Here is a 20,638-nt window from a genome sequence, read left to right as displayed (position 1 = left end):
CAGTAAATTACTTTGCTATCATTGATGGACAGATGCTATGCCTTAGTGGGAAATTCTAGTAGTAGGTTAAAAATTGCAGAAGTAAAAGAGGCTGGGGCAGAACAGCTGTCCGTGGGGTGTTTAAGGCAGTAATTAGCGCATGCATCGGGCCCCTCGTTAAAGGATATCAAAGCATTTACAAGCATTAATTTTGCCGCTACTTCTCTAACTTCAGCGTGAGAAGCTGTCATTCACCCCATTTTGCAGCTGGGGAAAACTGAGCCACCGTGAAGACTGTGGCTTGCCTACAGTCGTACTGAGTCTGTGACACAGCAGAGGAGAGACCCCGGGTCTCGTGACTTGCACTGCTTGCTTGAGAACGAAAGCAGGCAGCAGAAAGGAGCAGTGTGTATTGTATGCACCCACCCATGCAGTAGTCTTCATTCCTGCTGGTGTACCTTCACCTAGAGGCTGTGTCATGTAACACTGTGGCTAGGGGCAGCATGAGACAGGGCTGCCCAGAGGATTCAGGGGGCCTGGGGTCTTCGGCGGCAGGGGTCCTTCAGCTCCAGGTCTTTGGGGCACTTCACCGAGGACATGGAGCGGAAGGACCCCCGCCGCCGAATTGCCGATGAAGACCCGGAGTGGAAGAAGGGGTGGGGCAGGTCCTTCACTCTGGGTGTGTTCAGCAGCACTGAAGGACCCCCCGCCACCGAAGTGCCGCTGGAAGCTCTTTTGTGGGGGCCCCTGTGGGGCCTGGGACAAATTGCCCCGCTTGCCCCCCCGGAGGCCCTGGCATGGGACCAAAGTACCTCATAAGTCCCACTTGAGCCCACAGGGTACCTAGGCCTTGTCTTAGGGCTGATGTGGCACCTAGACCTTGTGCGCGCTCTCTGGACGGTGGCAGGTTTCGCCCCGTGTGTATAGAGGAGGCGCTGGGAATGCCAGCTGTAGTGTTTATAGGGACGTCAGCCAGGTCTTGGGCTGAGATGGATGGAGCATATAGGCCCCGTGAGGGGGCTTGCCTATCTACTTGGTGAGATTCCCATTACGTTCCAGCAATCTGCACTGAATGTTTGTCTGCGTCATAAAGGCTAGCTGTCGACAAGTCTGCTTGCACCCACATATACTTTTGTGGCTTTAAAGGTACCCCTGATACAGCATTTCTGTATGAAAATGGTTTTGTAAGCAGAAGAGGATTGATGTAAATGACACCCTTCCTCTCACTGCTGACAGAGTTGCTTTGCCATAATTACTGTTTTTGCTTTTTCAGTATCAGTGAGATGGGTTCCTAGCAGGCAAAGTTGATATTTTTACCTTTAGAAACTGTGTGTGTGTGTGTGTGAGTCCATCCACTTAATTTAATGAAACCACTTTCAGCACATCTCCTGGTGCTGCTCCAGTCATGTGTTAATTTCTCAGCTGCCAAGTGTGCCCAGATAGTGTGGAGAAAGATTAAGAGCTTTTAAGAATGGAGGAGGAAAGATACCCTTCAGCATTTGCACAATCCTAACACAGTAATAGCTGAGCTCTCCTGGAAGGTGGCCTATCGTCCGTACTGAAAAGTGCATTAAAAATATCAACTGCTTAGACTTGGTTGGCTGTCTGGTTGGAGTGCTTTAGCAAAGCAGCAGTACACCGGGTCAGCTAGATTCATTCCAGCACAAACAAGCAAGAACCAGAGACCGTTAGGGATAAAGAAGCTATGGGCTGGTGGCCGTTACCACCCGACAAGGCTGGGGGTAAAGGAGTTTCCCAGGTCTCAGCAAAGGGGTAATGAAGAGAGGAAATTCCGGAGACCCTGACTCAATGACATGGTCTCGTTTATGAAGTAAGGAAGGTCAAAATGAGCAAATGCTGCTAATCTAGTAGGAGAGGTTTAGTCACTGCATATTTATCGGGACAAGATAAACCGTGACTCATTTTTCAGGCTGTTCTTAAAGAAAAGGAAAATACTTCTGTGTCCAGGGCTATGCTTTCAAAAATGTATGCTGAAGCTGCATGCAAAATTAGGAGATTAGAAGCTACATATTGCACCTGCAGTCACCCATCTGGATGGTGTGTCTGACTGGGGTCCCACTGGGGCTCTGTGCAGCCACTGGGGCTTGCCCGCATCTGATTGCGGGATCAGGGCCCTGGTGTGTTGCCTGTAGCGGTACGTTCCCCGCGTGCAGCCGTGCGCGCATGTCTGTGGGCTGTAATCGAGCTCTAAGCAAAGAGAAATGGATTTCTTTCCAATGACTTTTTAGAACCATAGTTAAGAGCGGAGTCCCATCTCCCCGCTTTCACATTAAAAGTTTCATCTTAATCTTTAAAGGGGTGTGGCTAAGGATTGGAAAAAGCAAAGGGGAGAATCACAATAGCGATATAGTAATTGTTTAAAAATCAATAAAATGGATCCGCTTGGAAAAATCCTGTAAGAGCCTTCAATTTTCATGCAAAAATATCAGACTGCATTTGGCAGGTAGGAAATATAATTGTCTTAATATTTTGGGGGAGAGAAGAAAAGCCTAATGGTGATCAAAAAGTATAGCATCTGACAAGGTAATCAGAAAATATTTCACTATAATTACATTGACAGATACCCTTCCTCCCTCTCCCTCTCTGTCTCATATTTCTTTCTGTCTACTCATTCTTTGATGCATGGTTTTCCCTAGTTTACGGGCATGCCAGATACCTTCATGATCATAGGTGGGGGGTTAGCAACAGTTTTCATCCTGTATATGCCACAGACAAAGCCTTGAGTGCATTTTTATAAGACCAATACATATTTTAATTTGGAAGACACTTTGCATTCAGTCTACCAGCCACACCAGTTTAAACCACAGACTTGCTGCATTACCAGGGAATCCTAGAACGTAGAGATGGGAAAGATCCTTCCACCAGTTGCCGTATAGAGCCCTCCAATATTCTAGCTGTAAATGCAATGAGATTTCCTGTTTCTCTCAAGAGATTATTCATCAGTCTGTAATGGACATGACCAGGAGAATGCTTTCTCCAATTCAACCAAAATTTTTCGGTGTTCAGTTTCGCTTTGGTACTTACTGTTCAGGTAGTGCAAACTGCTCTTAATTTGGATTGTCCATAAATTGATTAAAGCAATTTTACAAAGTGTTCCTGAAATTAGGAGCCATCTTATCACTTCTTTCCCAGCAAAGTACCTCTGCAGTATCAAAATGGCCGTAGCTTGCAGACCATCGACTGGCTCTCAGTCTACATGCGCATGCTCCCCATTATCCAGGCCCAGGGAATTCATTTTTCAAGTCAGCGTCAGTAAGGCAGAGCAATCCAAATGCTTGATGTGGTCAAACTGCGGCATGAATTTGCGAAATTGCGCTGCAGTCAGTAGAAAAATAACAATGTTATCAGTGACGTTTCCGTTCGCACCTTGGTCTAGTTACTCACTGTTAACTGTGTGAATGCTAATGGTCTGCCTTGCATGCTTTGTATCGCTTGTGTGCATTATAAGCTCCAGGCATTTGGATGGTGCTCTGACTGGAGGACTATCACAGGGAAAGGGAGCAAAAAGGTAGGGCTACGTGGGAGGAAGTAGTAGTGTGTTTTATTGTGCAGATGATATAGAGCCTCCCTCCCACATTTAAATAGTGTGGATCTCAGTGCTACCCTATGCATTATATTCCATGTTGCATAGAATAACCAGCCTTGGAGGTGTGGCAGTGGTGTGGTTGGTAGATTAAGTTAATGTAACCTCCTTGCAATAAATTGGATCATCCTCCTGTCTGGTACCAGCCTCTGTTTTTAAGCAAACAAAGTGTGGGGTGGTCTACAGTTAGACCTGGGTTTTTCCCCCAGCTGTGAGTGCTCTTTCCCGCTCATGGTTGATCAGTATGTTAGCAGTAGCTGGAATCAACGCCAAAGACGTATTTGTGCCCCGTGATTTGGAAATTGAATTTCTACGGCCATTAATCATGGCGCTCTTTTTCTGTTACTTTCCTTCATTCTTGGGTACTCCTACTAGGGCTGTCTGGCATGCTGAACCTTCCTATCCAAGACCCTTGCATGCAGGCCCTGAGCCACGTGGGGTTTCTCTTCCCTCTAGTCCATACTGTGATCATGAAGGTAGAAAGAAGGTGTTTCTTTTCTGGGTTGTTTATAAGGGTCCTAAGCCTTCATCTTCTCTTTTCTCTGGTTCGTCCTCTACAGTCTCCTTTCGGCCTGCTTCAGGAGTGAACTCACGGACTCCAGGAGAGAGCCTCCCAAACAGAGCGATGCCATCTTAAAACATTCCATCCCCCCAAATCCATCAGTCTATCCATGAGCCAAGCTGCGGGGGGGGGGGGGGGGTTTGGTCCAGCTCATGGGACTAGGAACTCTGTGGCAAATAAAAACAAAAAAACCAGCTTGTTAGAAACAGAGAAAATAGTGAAAACAATCTCTTGAAGGGACTCAAACTTTGCAAGAATAAACCATTCTGCAGATCTCTTAGCTATAGCGCTAGCATTGGGAGGTCTGAAACCACAATGGCGCCTTCCTCAATTTTTTTTTGTAATATGTTTGTTAAAACTCTCTACTGTTACTTTTGCTGTATTTGTGAAACTCGTGAGAGTTTCTCTGAGCAGGTCTCAATCGTAAAATGCCTCTTGTCTTGTTAAATTAAAGATGTTTTCACTCGGGGTGGTGGGACGGGGGATATGTTTAAGAATAAACAGCTGGGGATTGTGACTGTTGGTCAGGTAATCCTTGTTTTAATGCTGGTCATGCAGTCGTAATGCAAGTAGTTAAAATATTTTGTACTGCTGGACAGATGGAGGTGTTAAGCACATTAATTAGCATAGGCAAGAATTTTTTTTCTTAGAAATATGACCTCCAACCTGGATCATTAATTGTCTCTCCTTGATCATAAAGGGTCTGTTCCACAGCCCACTGAAGTCAATTGAAAGACTCATTGACTTTGTATCAACCTTACTGGGACCAATCCAACTCCCACTGAACCTGAAAAGGTTTCTGACGTTAACAGACTTCACTGGGGGTTGGACTGAACCTACGGTGGATTGTGAAGCCCTAATTCTTCTTTGAGGTGCTCAAGTCAGCGTGGATCCCACTCTAGGTATGCAAGGGCCTCTCAAGATAGGAATCTTCTGAGTAGCCCTATCCATTGGGCTGCATCTGCACAGTGATCTCCTCCTGTTCCCACCAGCCAAGAGCATGAAGTGTGTCCACAACCTCCCTCCCGCACTGCCCATTGTAGTGACACAGCTATGATGCTCGCTTGCTACCCCCTACTGTTTCTTAGATTTAACTTGTTCAATAGATTTCAGTCCTAATTATCCTTCTACACTTTGTTTTCCAGTCTGGTTATTTAACAAAAAACAAAAAGCCAACACATTTGGTGCTTAGCACCTTTCTCCGCTAATGGCTGACTCAAAGCCTTCAGTCTGTGTCCATCTTGTGATGGCTTAATTCTTCTAATGACCACAGCCGTTCCTTATTCTGTCTTGGCAAGAGCCACATCCCGGATCAGTGCTCCATGTGCAACTCCTTCTTGGCGAGGACTCTGAAATCCAGGGGGTCTCCGTCTCAAATTCTGCCTCTCAGAGCAATCTGTGAGAGTAACTTCTGGTGCAGAGGCAAGAAGTACCAGCTCAAAGACAGATTTGACCTCTGTTAAATCCTCGTGCCCCCACTAGCCAGAATGTGACACAGAGGACCAGGGCCAGCAAGGGTCATCAGTGTCAGGCAAGCACTTGGCACCGAGGTCTGCTCTGGCACTGGAGAATGGGACAAGAGAAGGCAGGACAGACCTGGCTCCTAGCACTGGTCCTTGGGCTCTCATGGGTAGAGTGACCAGATGTCCCGTTTTTAAAGGGACCCCGTTCTTTGGGACTTTTTCTTATATAGGCGCCTATTCTTTCCCCCCCATTCTATTACCTTGACAGAGTGAAACCCTTCTGGCTATTTCCTTATCTCTTCGTTGCCATCTCTGGTGCAGCCAAAGGTCAAGCAGTCTCCTCCCAGAGACCATCCAAACCGATCATGCTGTGCCTATCAATCTGCTACCAAATGGCTGACATTTCTCCCTCCCCATATTACGGCTTATTCCTCTAGAGCTTAGCTGCATCCTCTGCCTACTTCGGGTATGTCCCCATATCTGAAACCTGTGAGGTTTCCATGTTCCCAGATCCCATGAGGAAATAGAGGGTTGCGGCCTCTCTGCTCCTTAGACCCTTAGCCTGGCGGGTGGGCATCATGAGGACACCACAGTGCAGGCATGTCTCAGCAGACACTGCTATTCCAAAAATTCCTGTCTTGCACACTCGCCTCGAGCGGGATCCACACTGGTAACTACATGTACAAGAACCGCAGTTACTATCCGGTAAGTAACCGCTCTTTCATGTTGGTGAATGCTTCTTATTGACTTCAGTTGGACTATGCATGTGAGTAAATGTTCATCAGTGTGAATCAAGGTCTGTGATCTAGACCCTAGCACTTGTAGGATTTGCCCAACTGGATTAGACCAGTGATCCGTCAAGTCCAGTATCCTGCCTTTGACAGGGGCTAATACTTCCGAAAGTAGCCCTGCCAACCCTGCCATGCTTTGCAAGTGGAAACGATTCTTTCCTGACCCTTCCAGGTGATCAGTTGATGTCCTGAAATGTGGGAGTTGATTACCCTTACAGTAGCTTGCATAACTACAAATGCTGTTGGCCACATGCCTAGTTAGTCTCAGTACAAAAAAAGAAAAATCCACTGCAGTATTCGACTTTGTCCCTTTCGTGTCAGACTGTTCCAAGAAGTGTAATAGTCTGTTGGTGAAGTCCTTATGCCTTGATATTAAAATGCTTTTCGTTGGCATTGGGGTATCAAGCAGATTTTAATGCTCCTCCTTATAATCTTCCTTAGGGTGCATTAAACATCATCTTAAAATAAGAGCTTCATCCACAAGGATTTTTAATAAGTGTAAAGAAAAAAAAAGGGAATTTGGGGGAAACAAAGCAATTTGTTATAAACAAATCTCCAAACGCCATGTGGTCTACTGTGTGTTTCATGCCAAGAACTACTTCCTTGTGTTACTGAGGCCATTGCTACATGGATGTGTGATGTTAATTTTCAATAAACTTTTGCATCTTGGTTTATCTTGGGACTTTTCTTTTTCTGTCTGCCTCTTAATTTTCTGGGTATCTTCTTTCATGATAAAATAGTTGCGCTGAAGTGCTTATGGGCATAAACATATGGAGCCTGATTGTCCGCTCACGCCTGGTTTGTACCTGCGACTCCACTGGCTTCAGGGAGTCAGACAGTGTAAAGCGGGAGAAAGTGAGAGGAGGATCGACTCTGGGTGAGACAATTGTGGGTGGTATTTTCAAAAGCGTTCAGCGTTAGCCCAACTCCGCTCTCACTGAAGTGTGAGCAGATGAAGCCTTATATCCAGTGCTGTTTTTGAGACGTCTGCCCAATAGATCCAGGCACCCCCCAAAAATCATTTTACAAGTATTGTATTTTTTAGAAGTAAAACCCCTCCCAAGCTTTACTAAATTCTCTTCTGCTGACACTCCGTTGGCCTGACGAGTTAGGCTGGTGAGAGCTTGTTACATGGTGATTGGCTGCGTAAGCATCACAAGCAAGAGATCTGGTGCACCAGGCATCCGCTGAGCCCTGTGGTGCTCATGTTATCCAGAGCCTGGCTAGTGTAAGCACCCAAACTTGTACCTTAACTAAACCCCCAAATCCAAACCCCTTCTGAACCTTAACAAGGCATCAATCTGGACCTGAACTTGGTGGCTGGCCTGGACTTTTATAATGGTCAAACTGAAACCTCTGATATAAACCAGCACCCCTGCCCTGAAAAGTTGGCTCTGAATTTCAAGGTTTGGATTCATTTCCCCTTGGGAGCTGCATCCATCACTAATGTTAATTGTACGCGCCTTGCGCTGTCGCTTTTCCTTGGGTCTGTAAAGTTTATTTTGGATCTTGTCCTACATTTGTGCCCCCAAAATACAAGGAGGTCCCTTCACGCGCTTCTGTAACTCCTATAACTGTGTTATTAGTCTGCACTTCCTCAGGCTCCAGATACTGCATCCTGTTAACAGATGTCTTCTCCACCCAACGTAGCAAGTCTAAAAAGTGCAGGGCAGGTGGAGACCGCCTATCTGTATGGAGGTGGGGCTTGGATGCTAAAGGTTTCAGTAGGTCATCCAGAAATTAGGGTCTTTTAGTTTAAAAGGAAAAAAAAAACTATACAGGCAGGAAACTTATGGTGAAGTCCACAATTCCAGGTGGTCCATGAGATCCCACCCACATTCACACAGAAGAAGTGTCAGTTCCCAGGAATCCATTGTAATCAGGTGGAGAACAGATGGGTGGGTTTCCTGATGGGAAATAATGGGGAGAAAGTTCCCCCTCCCCACAGGTACTTCCTGATTGGAATGCAGCAAAGCAATCACTCAAGCGCTGTAGCTCCGCCAGGCAAGAAATCATCTTGTTTGGGAAGCTTGCCCAGTTCCCAAGCAACTTTGCCCCCAGCATGCTAGATCTCTGCCCAGCATGCGGGGGATGGGGCTGGTCTCTTATGACAGCGTGACGTGCTGATACTGCCAGTTGCACTATTAGACTGGCCTTAATGATCATTTTCTGCATGTTCAAAATAATACCCAACTCCTGATGGAATGCCATGGCTGTAACGCAATCTGGGGACTGGGCTGCCATTCATGAGCACTTGGCTCTGGCACTCTCTCAATCTTCCAAGATGAAATCCTGCCATGCAAGCAGTCCAGGGTCGGGAGGGGAGAGATCTCACAAGCAGCTCCCCCGGGGCAGGCCTGTAACAGAAGCATCTGTTAATACTAGATGGAGTGAGGCTGTTTGAATTGGAGGATTTGGAGAGGGTTTGGTTGGTTACCTTCTAGTTTTAGTGCACGAGGAGGCTGCTGGTTTTAGTCCGGTTTGGAGAGTTGTCATTTGAGACTGATGTTTTTTCAGAACAGCCTAAGGGATTTGGACACCTAATTCCCATTAAAAGTAACAGAAGCTGCATATCCAAACCCCCTAGGCTTCTTTTAAAATCTCAGCCTCCGTAGAGATCAAAAGCACCTACTGTCTCAGCTGGGAACTTCTGGTTGTAATGCACACCTGGAAATAGAGGCTCAGCCTGATGCTGTGAATCCTCCGCAAGGAGTTTTTAAAAAGGCCCATGTAATAATTGTTCCCTCACTTGAAAACTATCCCAGTGTCTGCATCCAGCTGTCAGTAATGACTAGTGCTGGTCGAAATAGCTTCATCCCTTTTTTTTTTTAAATGAAAATGGATTTTTGAAGAGAGATTGGCGCGGAAGAATATTTTTACATAAAATAAATAAAACACAAATAAACGAAACACAAAAACTCTGAACATTTTTGGTAGAAATTTTCTGGGTTTATTTAAAACCAAAAACAGATTTGTACCCAAAACAAAACACTCCTCCCCCTCCTCCAAAAAATTTTAGTTTGTTCTTCCAACAACCTCCTCCCCCCCAAAAAAAATTCTTGGGAAATTTGTGATGTTTAGTTATTTTTTCAACATTGCCGACTGAAAAATAGATACTTTTCAACGAGCCGTCACAGCGACACCCATGTGATACCTGTAATTTATACTAAAATAGAGCAGATAATCCTCCTCCCCTGATACGCACAAGACTTGGCTCAAGCTCCTATCTCCTCCCTAAGCTTCAACACCTTTAACCTTGCCGTTATTTTGCAGGACTTCCATGCAGTCGCAGTCGTCGTATGGCTCCAACTCCCCACCACTCAGCAAGATGAACAGCATGAACAAGCTGCCTTCGGTCAGCCAGCTGATCAACCCCCAGCAGCGCAATGCTCTGACCCCTACTGCCATCCCCGACGGCATGGGAACCAACAGTAAGGGGCTGGCTCTTTCGCTTCCTGTTCTGTTCTTGCTCCCCATCGACCTCTTCGTGTATTTGACGAGGGGGTTAGGAACAGGGTGCAGTTGCCAAGTGATCTCTCTCCATGTCCCAGCACCCATCTCCATTAGCTCCTCTCTGGCAATCACAGCAGAGTGGCCGAGGTGGAAACACCTTCCCACTCAGAACGGCAGTCCCTTCTCCCTCCAGGTCGGGGGGTACATCTGACCTGTCATTGGGAGGCGTAATTCCCAGCTCGGGCAGACAGATGTTAGCTCTGCACGTCATAGCATGGTAAAAATAACAGCAGGGTCCTGGCAGCACGGACAACGTCTCGGGCTGGTTGACAGAGTCCAACCCTGCCCAACCACCTGGGTTGCTGCGACCACGCTATTTTTGTCATGCTAGCTGGAGCATCATAGAATCATAGAATATCAGGGTTGGAAGGGACCCCAGAAGGTCATCTAGTCCAACCCCCTGCTCAAAGCAGGACCAATTCCCAGTTAAATCATCCCAGCCAGGGCTTTGTCAAGCCTGACCTTAAAAACCTCTAAGGAAGGAGATTCTACCACCTCCCTAGGTAACGCATTCCAGTGTTTCACCACCCTCTTAGTGAAAAAGTTTTTCCTAATATCCAATCTAAACCTCCCCCACTGCAACTTGAGACCATTACTCCTCGTTCTGTCATCTGCTACCATTGAGAACAGTCTAGAGCCATCCTCTTTGGAACCCCCTTTCAGGTAGTTGAAAGCAGCTATCAAATCCCCCCTCATTCTTCTCTTCTGCAGGCTAAACAATCCCAGCTCCCTCAGCCTCTCCTCATAACTCATGTGTTCCAGTCCCCTAATCATTTTTGTTGCCCTTCGCTGGACTCTCTCCAATTTATCCACATCCTTCTTGTAGTGTGGGGCCCAAAACTGGACACAGTACTCCAGATGAGGCCTCACCAATGTCGAATAGAGGGGGACGATCACGTCCCTCGATCTGCTCGCTATGCCCCTACTTATACAAGTATACTTATACTTATATCGCTAACGCATGTCTGTCTATGCAAGCTGGGAATCACGCCTCCTAGCTGCTGCGTGCCGTGGACGTACCCTGAGGCATGTTCGTGGAGGTGGGGCGGGGGAAGCATGCATGGCTGCTTGCCCATACTGCCCCTGCTCTGCAGAGAGCAAGTTTCAGGCTCCAGGGCTGTCGATCCAGCTACGTAGACCAACCCAGGTCGTGGAGCAAAGCCTGCTGCCCCCGAGGCCGTGCTGGTGCACAGGGCTGGGCTTCTGGAGATCTGGGTTCCTCTCCCAGCTTTGTCGCTGACTGGCTGTCTCTCACTGGGAGAGAACCTGGCCTCTCCACGTCTCAGTTTCCCCATCTGTGACATGCTTGTCCAGCTTCTGAGGCCGCTTTGAAATCACAGGGTAACGGTGCTCAGTGCTGCAGGCCTGACGTGCTACTGCAGTAAACTCTTCTGCTTTTACGGGTCAGTTGCCTCCCCTTTCCCGCTCCAAAGAGAAGGTGCAGCCTTGCCTCCGCGGTGCAGCTTTCCCTGGGCTCGTGAAAACGCTTCCTAAGTTCAGAGAAGATCCGTGCAGCGTGCACCTTTGATTGCAGCCTGTGGGGCACAATCCCAACCACAGAGTGGTGCTCAGCCGCTCTGCCAATCCCGATGCACCTTAGGGCTGTGGTTTCAGAGGCACGAGACTCCCGGTGATTTGCTTAGGGGGCGTCGTGTCTCTGAAAACCAGGTGGCTTGTTCCCTCTGCTCCCTTGCCTGGATTGTCATCTACAGTTACACGAGTTAGGAGAGAAGACTTGAGAGCGCTCCTTGCCCAAGATAACCCCCGTGATATAGCACCCTGGGGTGCTTTGTGGTGGCATTTCCGAGTCGGGGAGCTGCCCTGGAAGGCCCACTGGGGTGGAAGTCCTATGTAACAATTCTCTCCCTTTGCTTGTTTCCTCTAGTTCCCATGATGGGCACCCACATGGCAATGGCCGGAGACATGAACGGTCTCAGCCCTACACAGACACTGCCTCCTTCCCTCTCAATGCCGTCGACATCTCACTGCACCCCGCCGCCTCCGTACCCCACAGACTGCAGCATCGTCAGGTGAGCGGGAGCAGGCCGGCGAGACCCAAACCCAGGGACTGTAGAAAACAAGGCCTCGTGCATCGGGGTCAAAGTATATGGGCCGCACGGTCACCTGGGCTCTGTCTCATCCCCGTCTGTGGGGCTATCGGATTGAGCCTCCCTGGGGAGGATCTGAGAGGAGCAGTTTCAATAGAACACATCCAAGGGGTAGGTGGTCCTTGGTGGACTGACCGGCAGCACCATCCACATCTGCGTTTCCAAGCTTCTCAAACGGTAGTCGACTAACACTTACACCCCTCCCACTCGGAGGTAGGCTCAGCAAGGAGCATCGTCCCCATCACGCGGGAAGGGAAACGGGGCTACCAGCCCGGGGCCTACAAGGCTGCTGGAGTCATCGGTAGTTGAGGGTGCTTGGCTTCTTGCGGGATCAATCAGACTGAGGGGATTTTCTCATGGTCCCACAATAAGACGCTATCGGGGCTGGGGAAAGAACCAAGGGGCTTCTGACAGAGTCCTGCTTCCTCCTGGGTGCCCAAACAAGTAGGTTAATGCTTCCCTTAGCCTAACGCTGACGGTTAGGGTTGGATATGTTGTTTAGAGGCACATCTGTGTAATGCATTTTAGCCCTGGATCTGCTGAGTGAAGCCCTCTCGCCCCACACTGCGTGTCAGCAGGGCAAGCTCTCCCCTTAGTGAAGTACCTCCGCTCTGACCCGGAAGGACTACCCCTATGGGGGCTTGCTCTCCGATGCTTGTGCTGCTCCCTTACCTCTCTGCTCAGGTCACCGCCTGCCACAGTGGCACCCTAGGATGTGGACGCCTGTCTGCTAGGCACTGGACTGAGAGCCGTCCCATGGCAGTGATGTCTGGTGTCTGCTGACCTCAGCCACGCTGGAGGAGGTGACCCTGCGGGGGAGCGTCTCCGCCTCCCACTGTCTAGCTGCTGCAAGGTGGTCGAGTCTTTGGTTATGCTACGGTTGGGCTATTGCAGCCAGGGTGATCCTTTTTCTCTTTCCTTCCCTTCCCTCCTCCCCTGCAGCTTCTTAGCGAGGTTGGGCTGCTCATCCTGCGTGGATTATTTCACGACCCAGGGGCTGACCACCATCTATCAGATTGAGCATTACTCCATGGATGTAAGTAACAGTCACCCTTTTGTTTGTGTGCTCTCTCCACCCCATTGGTTGGGGCCGGGCGGGTCAGAAATCCAGATTCCATATTTATTAGAGAGAGAAAGAGAGAGTTTTTTTTTTTTTTAAGGGCAGCTAGTTTTAATCCTATCTATTGTGAACCAACGAAGGCTTCCTAGGAGGCTGAGAGATTGAACCCATCCCCAGTGCAGTAGGGTAATGGCTTTGCCTGGCGCAGAGTATTTGACTCTATTTTGGCCTCATGGCTGGCTCCAAACCCCACACCCATTAATTGTCCAGGTCTTGGTTTCCGTTTATAAGGGCTGGAAATACCTTGACTTACCTGCAAACTGATGGTCTCCAAAACAAAACAAAACAAAAGTGGCTGCCCATACATCGTCTGCATTTTTCCTCTCCTTGCCTCTGTTTCCCAGCCTGACCCGAATGATCTTGCCAGGTCGCTTACTGCTCAACTCTGGTCTGGTGCCACCTGATCTCTTTTTGCCCCTCCAGTGTGGCTTCTTCTGCCAGGTTGCTTCCTCTTGTCCAATGCTGTTGCTCTCTGCTGGCAGGCTGCCCACCCCTCTCTCGCTCCCCAGGGCTCGGCTGGCTGGGGTGCTGTTGCTTTTGCAGGCTGGGCTGATCTTTCCTCTCCACGGCTGCAGCTAGAAGAGCTGATCCCAGCTGCACACTGGCTTACCAAAACGACTGTGACCTCATTGAACAGCTGATGTCACGCTTACCAAAGGGAGGCTGAGCCACCCCTGCTACATGCTAGCAAGAGAAGTGTCGGGATGCGTAGAGATGGCCGCAGACACGAGGCCCTCTAATTCACATACCCATACCAAACTTTGTGGTGGTTTGGACCCGGAGCAAATTTAACAGCTGAATAGAACTGATCTGAGCCCAGAGGCCAGGCGGAGCCCCAGCTGAACTCTTCCAGTGAGTCAGTGCCTCAGAGCTCAGATCAGAGCATTCCCGGAGTTGGGTTTGAAAGATGGTGATGGGATAAGTGGGGTCGGTCTGTCTGCTGGGTGAGGATCAGTGTTTGTGTACAGCCCTGAAGCCTTAAAATCCCACCCCGTTCTGTGTAGGGCTGTGTGATGGCCAGGACGTTGCCCTACATGGTGACAGCCATTGAATAGCGCTCGGTTCCTGTTTGAAAACCAGTACAAAACCAGCTCCTTCTCTCTGGTGGGGGGATTTCTCAGTCTCCAGGATGGTGTGACAAGCTGCTTTGATCTCCTTTAACAGAGGCAGTTTTCAAGGCCAAGAGTTTCAAATATTGGGACCCAAAGTGAAGGTCCTAAATCCATTCTTCAGCTTACAGAGAAATGGTCAGATTCTCAGACATGTTGAAGCCTCCCTGCCTCTCCCATGGCCTGAGCGGCAGAGCTCCTGGAGGTTTTTGTGGAAGACCAGGTGGAAGAGGGTTTCTCACTTTTACGCCTTGGTGGCTTGTGCCCGAGCAAGTGTTTCTGCTCAGCTGGGCTTGTCTCCTCGTGTCATTTGTGTGGCCTCCACAAACGTCCGTTCAGAAAGGGCAACCCAGAGAACCGCCCGCTCTCTGAGTCTGGTAGGGTTCTAACTGCTTGCATCCTGGGCCATAGCAGGAGAGGTGGCTGGGCAGCCCAGAGGCCATTTCCTGGCATGTCCATGGGAGGCAGGGTCTGTGTGTTGCACCTCGGGGATGGCTGGGTCCGATGAGCCATTGCTGAAGGAGATGACCTCTTTGCCTTCCAGGATTTGGTGAGCCTCAAGATCCCGGAGCAGTTCCGCCATGCCATCTGGAAAGGTATCCTGGACCACCGGCAGCTCCATGACTTCTCCTCCCCTCCTCACCTCCTGCGCACCCCCAGCGGAGCCTCCACCGTCAGTGTGGGCTCCAGCGAGACCCGGGGGGAGCGGGTCATCGACGCGGTCCGCTTCACACTCCGCCAGACCATCTCCTTCCCACCCCGCGACGAGTGGAACGATTTCAATTTTGACATGGACGCTCGACGCAACAAGCAGCAGCGCATCAAGGAGGAAGGGGAGTGAAGCCGCCAGGGCTCTGCCTCCGCCCCACCCCACTCACGAACTACTCCACCCTTCCCGTGTCTTTGTCCACTCGGACTGTACGTGAGCAGAAGGGCAGAGGAACCTTACTCTAGCTAGCTTGCCCCTAATCCTGTCTCAGCCGCGTTCCTGGGCTCGCGGCCTCCATCGCGTAGCCAGGGAAAGAGAGGAGCGAGGCGGGATGCGGATAGTGGTTTTCGCCATTGCTGTTGGCTTTCCTTTGGGGAGAGGGGAGCGGGGTTTGTCTTTTGTCTTTTGAAACCTACGTGCACGGGCGTCCTGACCCACACCTCATCTTTCTCATCCACTCATTGTAATTTTTTTTTTTTACACGAGAAATGTACCTTGATACCACAGAAAAATCAAGGGGAAGTCCCTGAATGCTTCACTTAAATGGCACTTTTCTGCAGAGCTGAGCGCTTCCTCCATCCTCCACGGAGGTGTGCCGCTCAGTGCTTCGGTGAGCATCCCATGGGCCAGCTAATTCCCCGTTCCTGTCCTTCCCCGGCGCTCAGGAGAAAACGCCTGCTTCCTCTCTGACTCCATTCCCCTTGGTTCTGAATGGATGTGAGCTCTGTGCTCATTTCACTCTCACAGACAGCCTGCCCTCCTGTTGGGGTCTTTCCTTTAGTGGTTTTGCAGTTGATTGTTAAGAGCCTTATGAACAAGGCTTAGACGTGTTTGCAGCTTGGCAGGCTGGTCTGAGGAGGACACAATGTTAAACCTCCAGTTAAATTGAGAAGGAGTAAGTCAGAGGCTACAGGCCAGTTTGTATGGCTGAGCTACTGTAGGCCCAGACAATCCCTCATTAAGGCTTCTTTAGGGTTGAATGGTTTCCTTCCATGGAAAGCACAGCCATCCTAGAAATGCCCATAATAGACTGAACTCTGCTTCACTGACAATAATTGCCCTGAAACAAGTATTTCCAAAGCTCTGTGTGATGCCATGAGTGTTACTCTTGCACAAAGTGGTGGTTACATTTACAGGGTTAAAACCCAGCCGTTGGCTTGTTGGTCCAGCAGCACTTGTATTCTCGCCGCAAACACCACAAATTACAAATATCAGAAGCAACTGAACCCAATGGCTGTTTTCACAAGCAGATTGGCCAGTTGAAGAGAGTCCGTTTGTAAGACGGAGGAACAAATTCAGAACGGGTAGCGCGGCTCCATGAAAGCAGGCTTTCTTTTAGAGCAGGCCCCCACTTTGACAGGTCAGAATACCACGAAGGCAACTTCGGAGTGAGTTACTTGCTTTACTGCCACACCACAACTCAACGCAGGGCACACGGTGCTGCGGTACCCCGTACTTTCTTTAAGCAAAGCAGAGCGCAGAGCTGTTTAACCTGCATGTCTGCTCAGGTCTAAGTTGCTTTCAGTGACTGCCCCTCGGTAACTCCCAAACACTGCCACGTTCATTCTGAATAGCTCTGAAACCATAAAGCGAGATGGTTACCCAGTCAGGTCTGTGTATAGATATTTTTTTTTCTATGTGTAATTTTTGTTCCCTGATTTTTACTTCCTCTTGGGTTACCGGGTCTTCCAGAACCACAATAAGGTGTGTGTTTGTTTTTTTTTGGTTTTTATAAATTGTAAGCATTTCCCAGTAAAATAATAATGTACCTTTATAACATGATAGCTATGGAACAAATATACTATTTGTATTTTCATACTGAGATTCCTGTTACCTTGATGCAGTTGAAATGCGGGGGAGCCACAAGCCTGTGATCGTTTTATTTTGTAACACTTCAAAGAGGAGAGTCCTAGATTTCAAAGTACTTAAAGCGCACAGCGTGCAAACTTCATGTGTGTAGCTTGCTACAAAAAAGGGGAATAATTCTGCTCCTGACTCAATGCAAGAATTGATTTGGTCATGCACTGTTAACGGGAGGAAAGCATTTTCACAACTAGTTTGCAAAATCATGGGGGTGAAGTACATTTGTCCCTCTTCACCTCGGTGGTTTTGTGATTTACATGGCAATATTCTTCTGAGCTGATTCAGGATTTTACAATAAAAGCCACTGATTGTAAAGCTACTGACCGTAAAGTGAATGTAGTAGATACTGAATTAGATTTCTCAGCCTCTGTGCAAAGAGGGGCCTTCAGCCCTGGTTTTTCAATTCAGCAGTGAGGCTGAGCTCTTCATCTGCGGTATCGTTAAAGATTTAAATATATGCTGTGAAAAAACCTTCTGTGCATCTCTCCTGTGTACCACTATGGAGCCCACTTTGGTATAATCCTGCATCTTCGAGAGTTTGAACGGCTGTCGCTTTTACCCTCCCCCGAATAGCTGTGAGTTTTTGTTTTGTTTGGTTTTGCTAGATCAAGCCTATGGGTTAATTGAGCTGATGATCTGCCAGTGCTTGTAGCAACGCTAGTGTTACCTACACCAAAGGCTTGTGTGGGTTGGAACGCCCTGTTGAAGCCTATGGAAAATAAAAGTTGAATTGAAAATGAGACTGAATTTCCAAACCAGGTTTGTCTTTCCCTTGCGCCTTTCCGGAGATGGTGGGTGGCGATGCATTCCCTTCACCTGGCACGTCCGGCAATCACCTCCTTGATTTTTTTTGAAACCGCTGCTGCCCAGCCCAGTCCTGGGGGCCCTTTCTATATTCTTGGAATCCTAGAGTTAAACGCCCAAAGCGACCGACCAGTTTGACCTCCTGTGTGTCACAGCCCCTTAAAATTTTACCCAGTAACCCCTGTATTGAACCAGATAATTTGTGTAACTAAATCATAACTCGCCAAGGCTGGATTTGAAAATATCCGGGGATGGAGAATCCCCCACTTCCTTTGACAGTTTGTACTCTCGCTGGTAACTGTGTGGGCCTTATTTCCTGTTTGGATTTGTCTGGCTGCAGCTTTCTGCCAGTGGTTTTCTTGCAGAGAACAGCAGAGCTGCACCAAAGAGCTCTCCAGGAGCTCTTTACACTCACTCGGCTTTGGGATAAGCTAAGTGCACGGAGCTCTTTGAGTCTCCCATTGTCGGGCATTTTCTGTGGCCCTCAGATCATTTTTGTGGCTCTTTACTGGGCCCTCTCTGATCTTTTAATGCCCTTTTTCAAGAGTGGGCACTTCTCTGCACTGGCAAAACAAGCAGGAACACGAATGACGGCCTATATCTTTACTAGGAGGATTACACAGTTGGCCGCTTCTGTTGGCTGAGCGCATTGCATACCTAGGAGCTCCATCCCGCACTCCCCCACCCAACTCCCTGTGTGTCACCCTCCCATCCCCCTCTATTTCCAGGACACTCACTCCCTCCCTCGTGCCAGGGGCACTGTGTATCCTCCATTCCCCTCTTCTCTCCCATGCCGGGGTCCCCCTCTTCCCATCCTGTGTGGTAGCCACGGGAGCTGAGTAATTGAACGACTGCCGATGGGCATGCAAGCAGATTGTTATGGCCACTCTCCCAGCCTCCCACCTCGCTCATCGGTTTGTCTCCCAGCAGGAAGCTTTGGTGTTTGCAATCCAGCCACAATATTGAACAGAAGATTGGTATGTTTTGGCCAAGAATTCACTGAATGACTTGGCAGATACGAAACCAGACTGTTTTGTGGGACAAACGAGGTCTTTCAATACACACTTCAAATCACTATTTTTTTTCAATCTGCACGAATATTTTTTTAAGTCCAGCTCATATCTGCTTGAAAGGAGTGACGTGTTCCTGCCAGTCTGTGCTGTGATGTTAGAAAAGGTACTAACCCAGCAGGCTTTCCGTAATGATCACAGCACTGTGCATACATTTCAAAGGGATGATCGCTGTATTTTATGTGCCTTGTATATATTTTATTTCTGCACACGAGATGAACTCTTGTCTGGTTTTTTGTGTGTGGGTGATGGGTTTTTTTAATTATACTATGAACACTGATCTCCTGGGATCACGTTATTTCTGCTGTTCACAGTGAGGTGATGCAAGTCTTTAAAAAACAAAACTTGCCACTCCCCGCAACATGCAAAAAAATCTCCATTGATAGAGAAATGTCTTTGTCTTGCTCTTCCGTAGCTCTACTGGGACTTGCATGGAATGAACTCAGGGCTGGTTCACGGTACCAGACATCCTGTTAATCACTAACCCAGCATAGCCGCTATAAACGGTGCTCATTCTCTCGTGCTACCATCCCAGTGGTTCATTGACCTGGGACAGGGGAATCTGATAATGGACTGAGAGTGGTGCAGCCTTGTCCAGATTTTGCCTTTCTGCTGAGGCTGATGCCCAAGGCGCTCGATGAATCACCCTAGGAATGAACTTAGCCCCAGCAGCTCATTCCAGAGGCCACTGAAGAGTTAGCTGTCTTGGGCGAATACTAGCCTCTGCCAGACTTTGAGCAAGTGCCTGGGATAGGACAGGTGCAGGGCTTCCATACCCTGAGCCATCCAGTCCCCAGAACAACCAGCGCATCTGTGGTCTCCAGAAGTTGAAAGAGGCCAGCCGGTCCACTCATATGCTCTCCGGACGAAGGCTTTGTCTGTGCTGGGGTTTTGCCTCTGTGTTAGCCACCGGATAGCTACGCTGGTGCAAGCCCCGAATGTGGACAGGGTCAACTGCTCTTGGCTGCATTTTACAGTGGCGCAGCTTTATCCCCGTTTCAGTCAGGAATCCGCTTCGGCACTGCAAATAGTGGCTCTGCTTGTCCCACAGCTGTCTGCCAATGGGGTCTCCAGGGTTTTCCTGAGCACCTCAGCATTCATGAGAGCTGGGGTGTTGGCAGAGCCTGGATTTTAAATGTCTGGGTGTGTCTGCTATAAAACACTGAGAGATTGGTAAGTAAGGAAACTAATCCTCAGCCTGTCCATGGGCCAGCATAATGCAAGTATTGGCTCTGCAACTTCCCCCATGGTGCTTTGCCAGGGACAGTGAGCCAAGATTCTCCTTTGAGTCTAGAGGCCTTTTGCATGGTGCTCAGGAAAATGCAGTCAGGCTTGAGCCATTCAGCCCTCACTGCATCCAAACAGAACTTCAGAGGGTGAGAACACGACAGAGAGGGTCGCTTCTTCTCCATAGGCTAATTGTGCCATATTATTTGTATTCTCGCAGTGTGTAGGAGTCCCAGTCATGGAGTGGGGCCCCATTGTGTTAGGTGCTGTACAAACACAGCAAAGACACTGCCCTGCCCCAAGGAGCTTACAATCCTAGTATCAGCCAAGAGACAACAGGTGGATATAGAAAAAAGGGGGGTGCAAGGAAACCACTCGCCCTGTCCAGCTTGCATCTCCCTGGTGCAGTGCCACTTGTTCACCCGAATGCTCTGCCTGTCTTTGTCGTTACACCAATGCCCTCGCTTGGCTGGCCCAGCCAGGTGAAGATCCGGCACGCCCGTCTCCCATGAGCCATTCCTGCCCTCGCTCCCCCCAGGGGAGAGCGGCTCGCTCTGTCCCTTGGCCAAACGCCTTGACTTCCTTGTATGCTCTGCTGTGGGATTACGGATGTTTCACTCTTGAGAAATGTCAGTCTCCAGCTGTCATGTTAGGCATGACAACATGTTGCTTCATGAGTTCCTTTCTGAATCTAGCCCACAGGTCCCACGGCTCTC

The 20,638-nt window shown here is 48.9% G+C and overlaps 1 protein-coding gene across 7 annotated transcripts in view; it reads left to right on the top strand.

Annotated features, from left to right (window-relative positions):
• The window catches only part of TP63 (tumor protein p63), a gene marked incomplete at both ends in the record, with an annotated part of 133,188 nt that extends 115,627 nt beyond the window's left edge, over window positions 1-17,561 (top strand). For 4 of the 7 annotated variants that reach the window (XM_084639280.1, XM_084639279.1, XM_084639282.1 and 1 more), the window contains 4 exons: window positions 9,673-9,830; window positions 11,798-11,942; window positions 12,963-13,056; window positions 14,794-17,561. In XM_084639280.1, coding sequence (XP_084495406.1) covers window positions 9,673-9,830; window positions 11,798-11,942; window positions 12,963-13,056; window positions 14,794-15,090 — 694 coding nt within the window. Of the gene's footprint in view, window positions 1-4,143; window positions 4,259-9,672; window positions 9,831-11,797; window positions 11,943-12,962; window positions 13,057-14,793 lie in introns of those variants that run through there. The other 3 variants (XM_084639284.1, XM_084639285.1, XM_084639283.1) reach the window with 2 other exon arrangements.
• Between the last annotated feature and the right edge of the window lie 3,077 nt (window positions 17,562-20,638).

Source organism: Lepidochelys olivacea, assembly GCF_965140295.1.
Source record: "Lepidochelys olivacea isolate rLepOli2 genome assembly, chromosome: 9".
Classification (NCBI taxonomy): domain Eukaryota; kingdom Metazoa; phylum Chordata; order Testudines; family Cheloniidae; genus Lepidochelys; species Lepidochelys olivacea.
The sequence above is the reverse complement of the archived record's forward strand: the minus strand, read 5'-3'. Positions and strand labels throughout refer to the sequence as shown.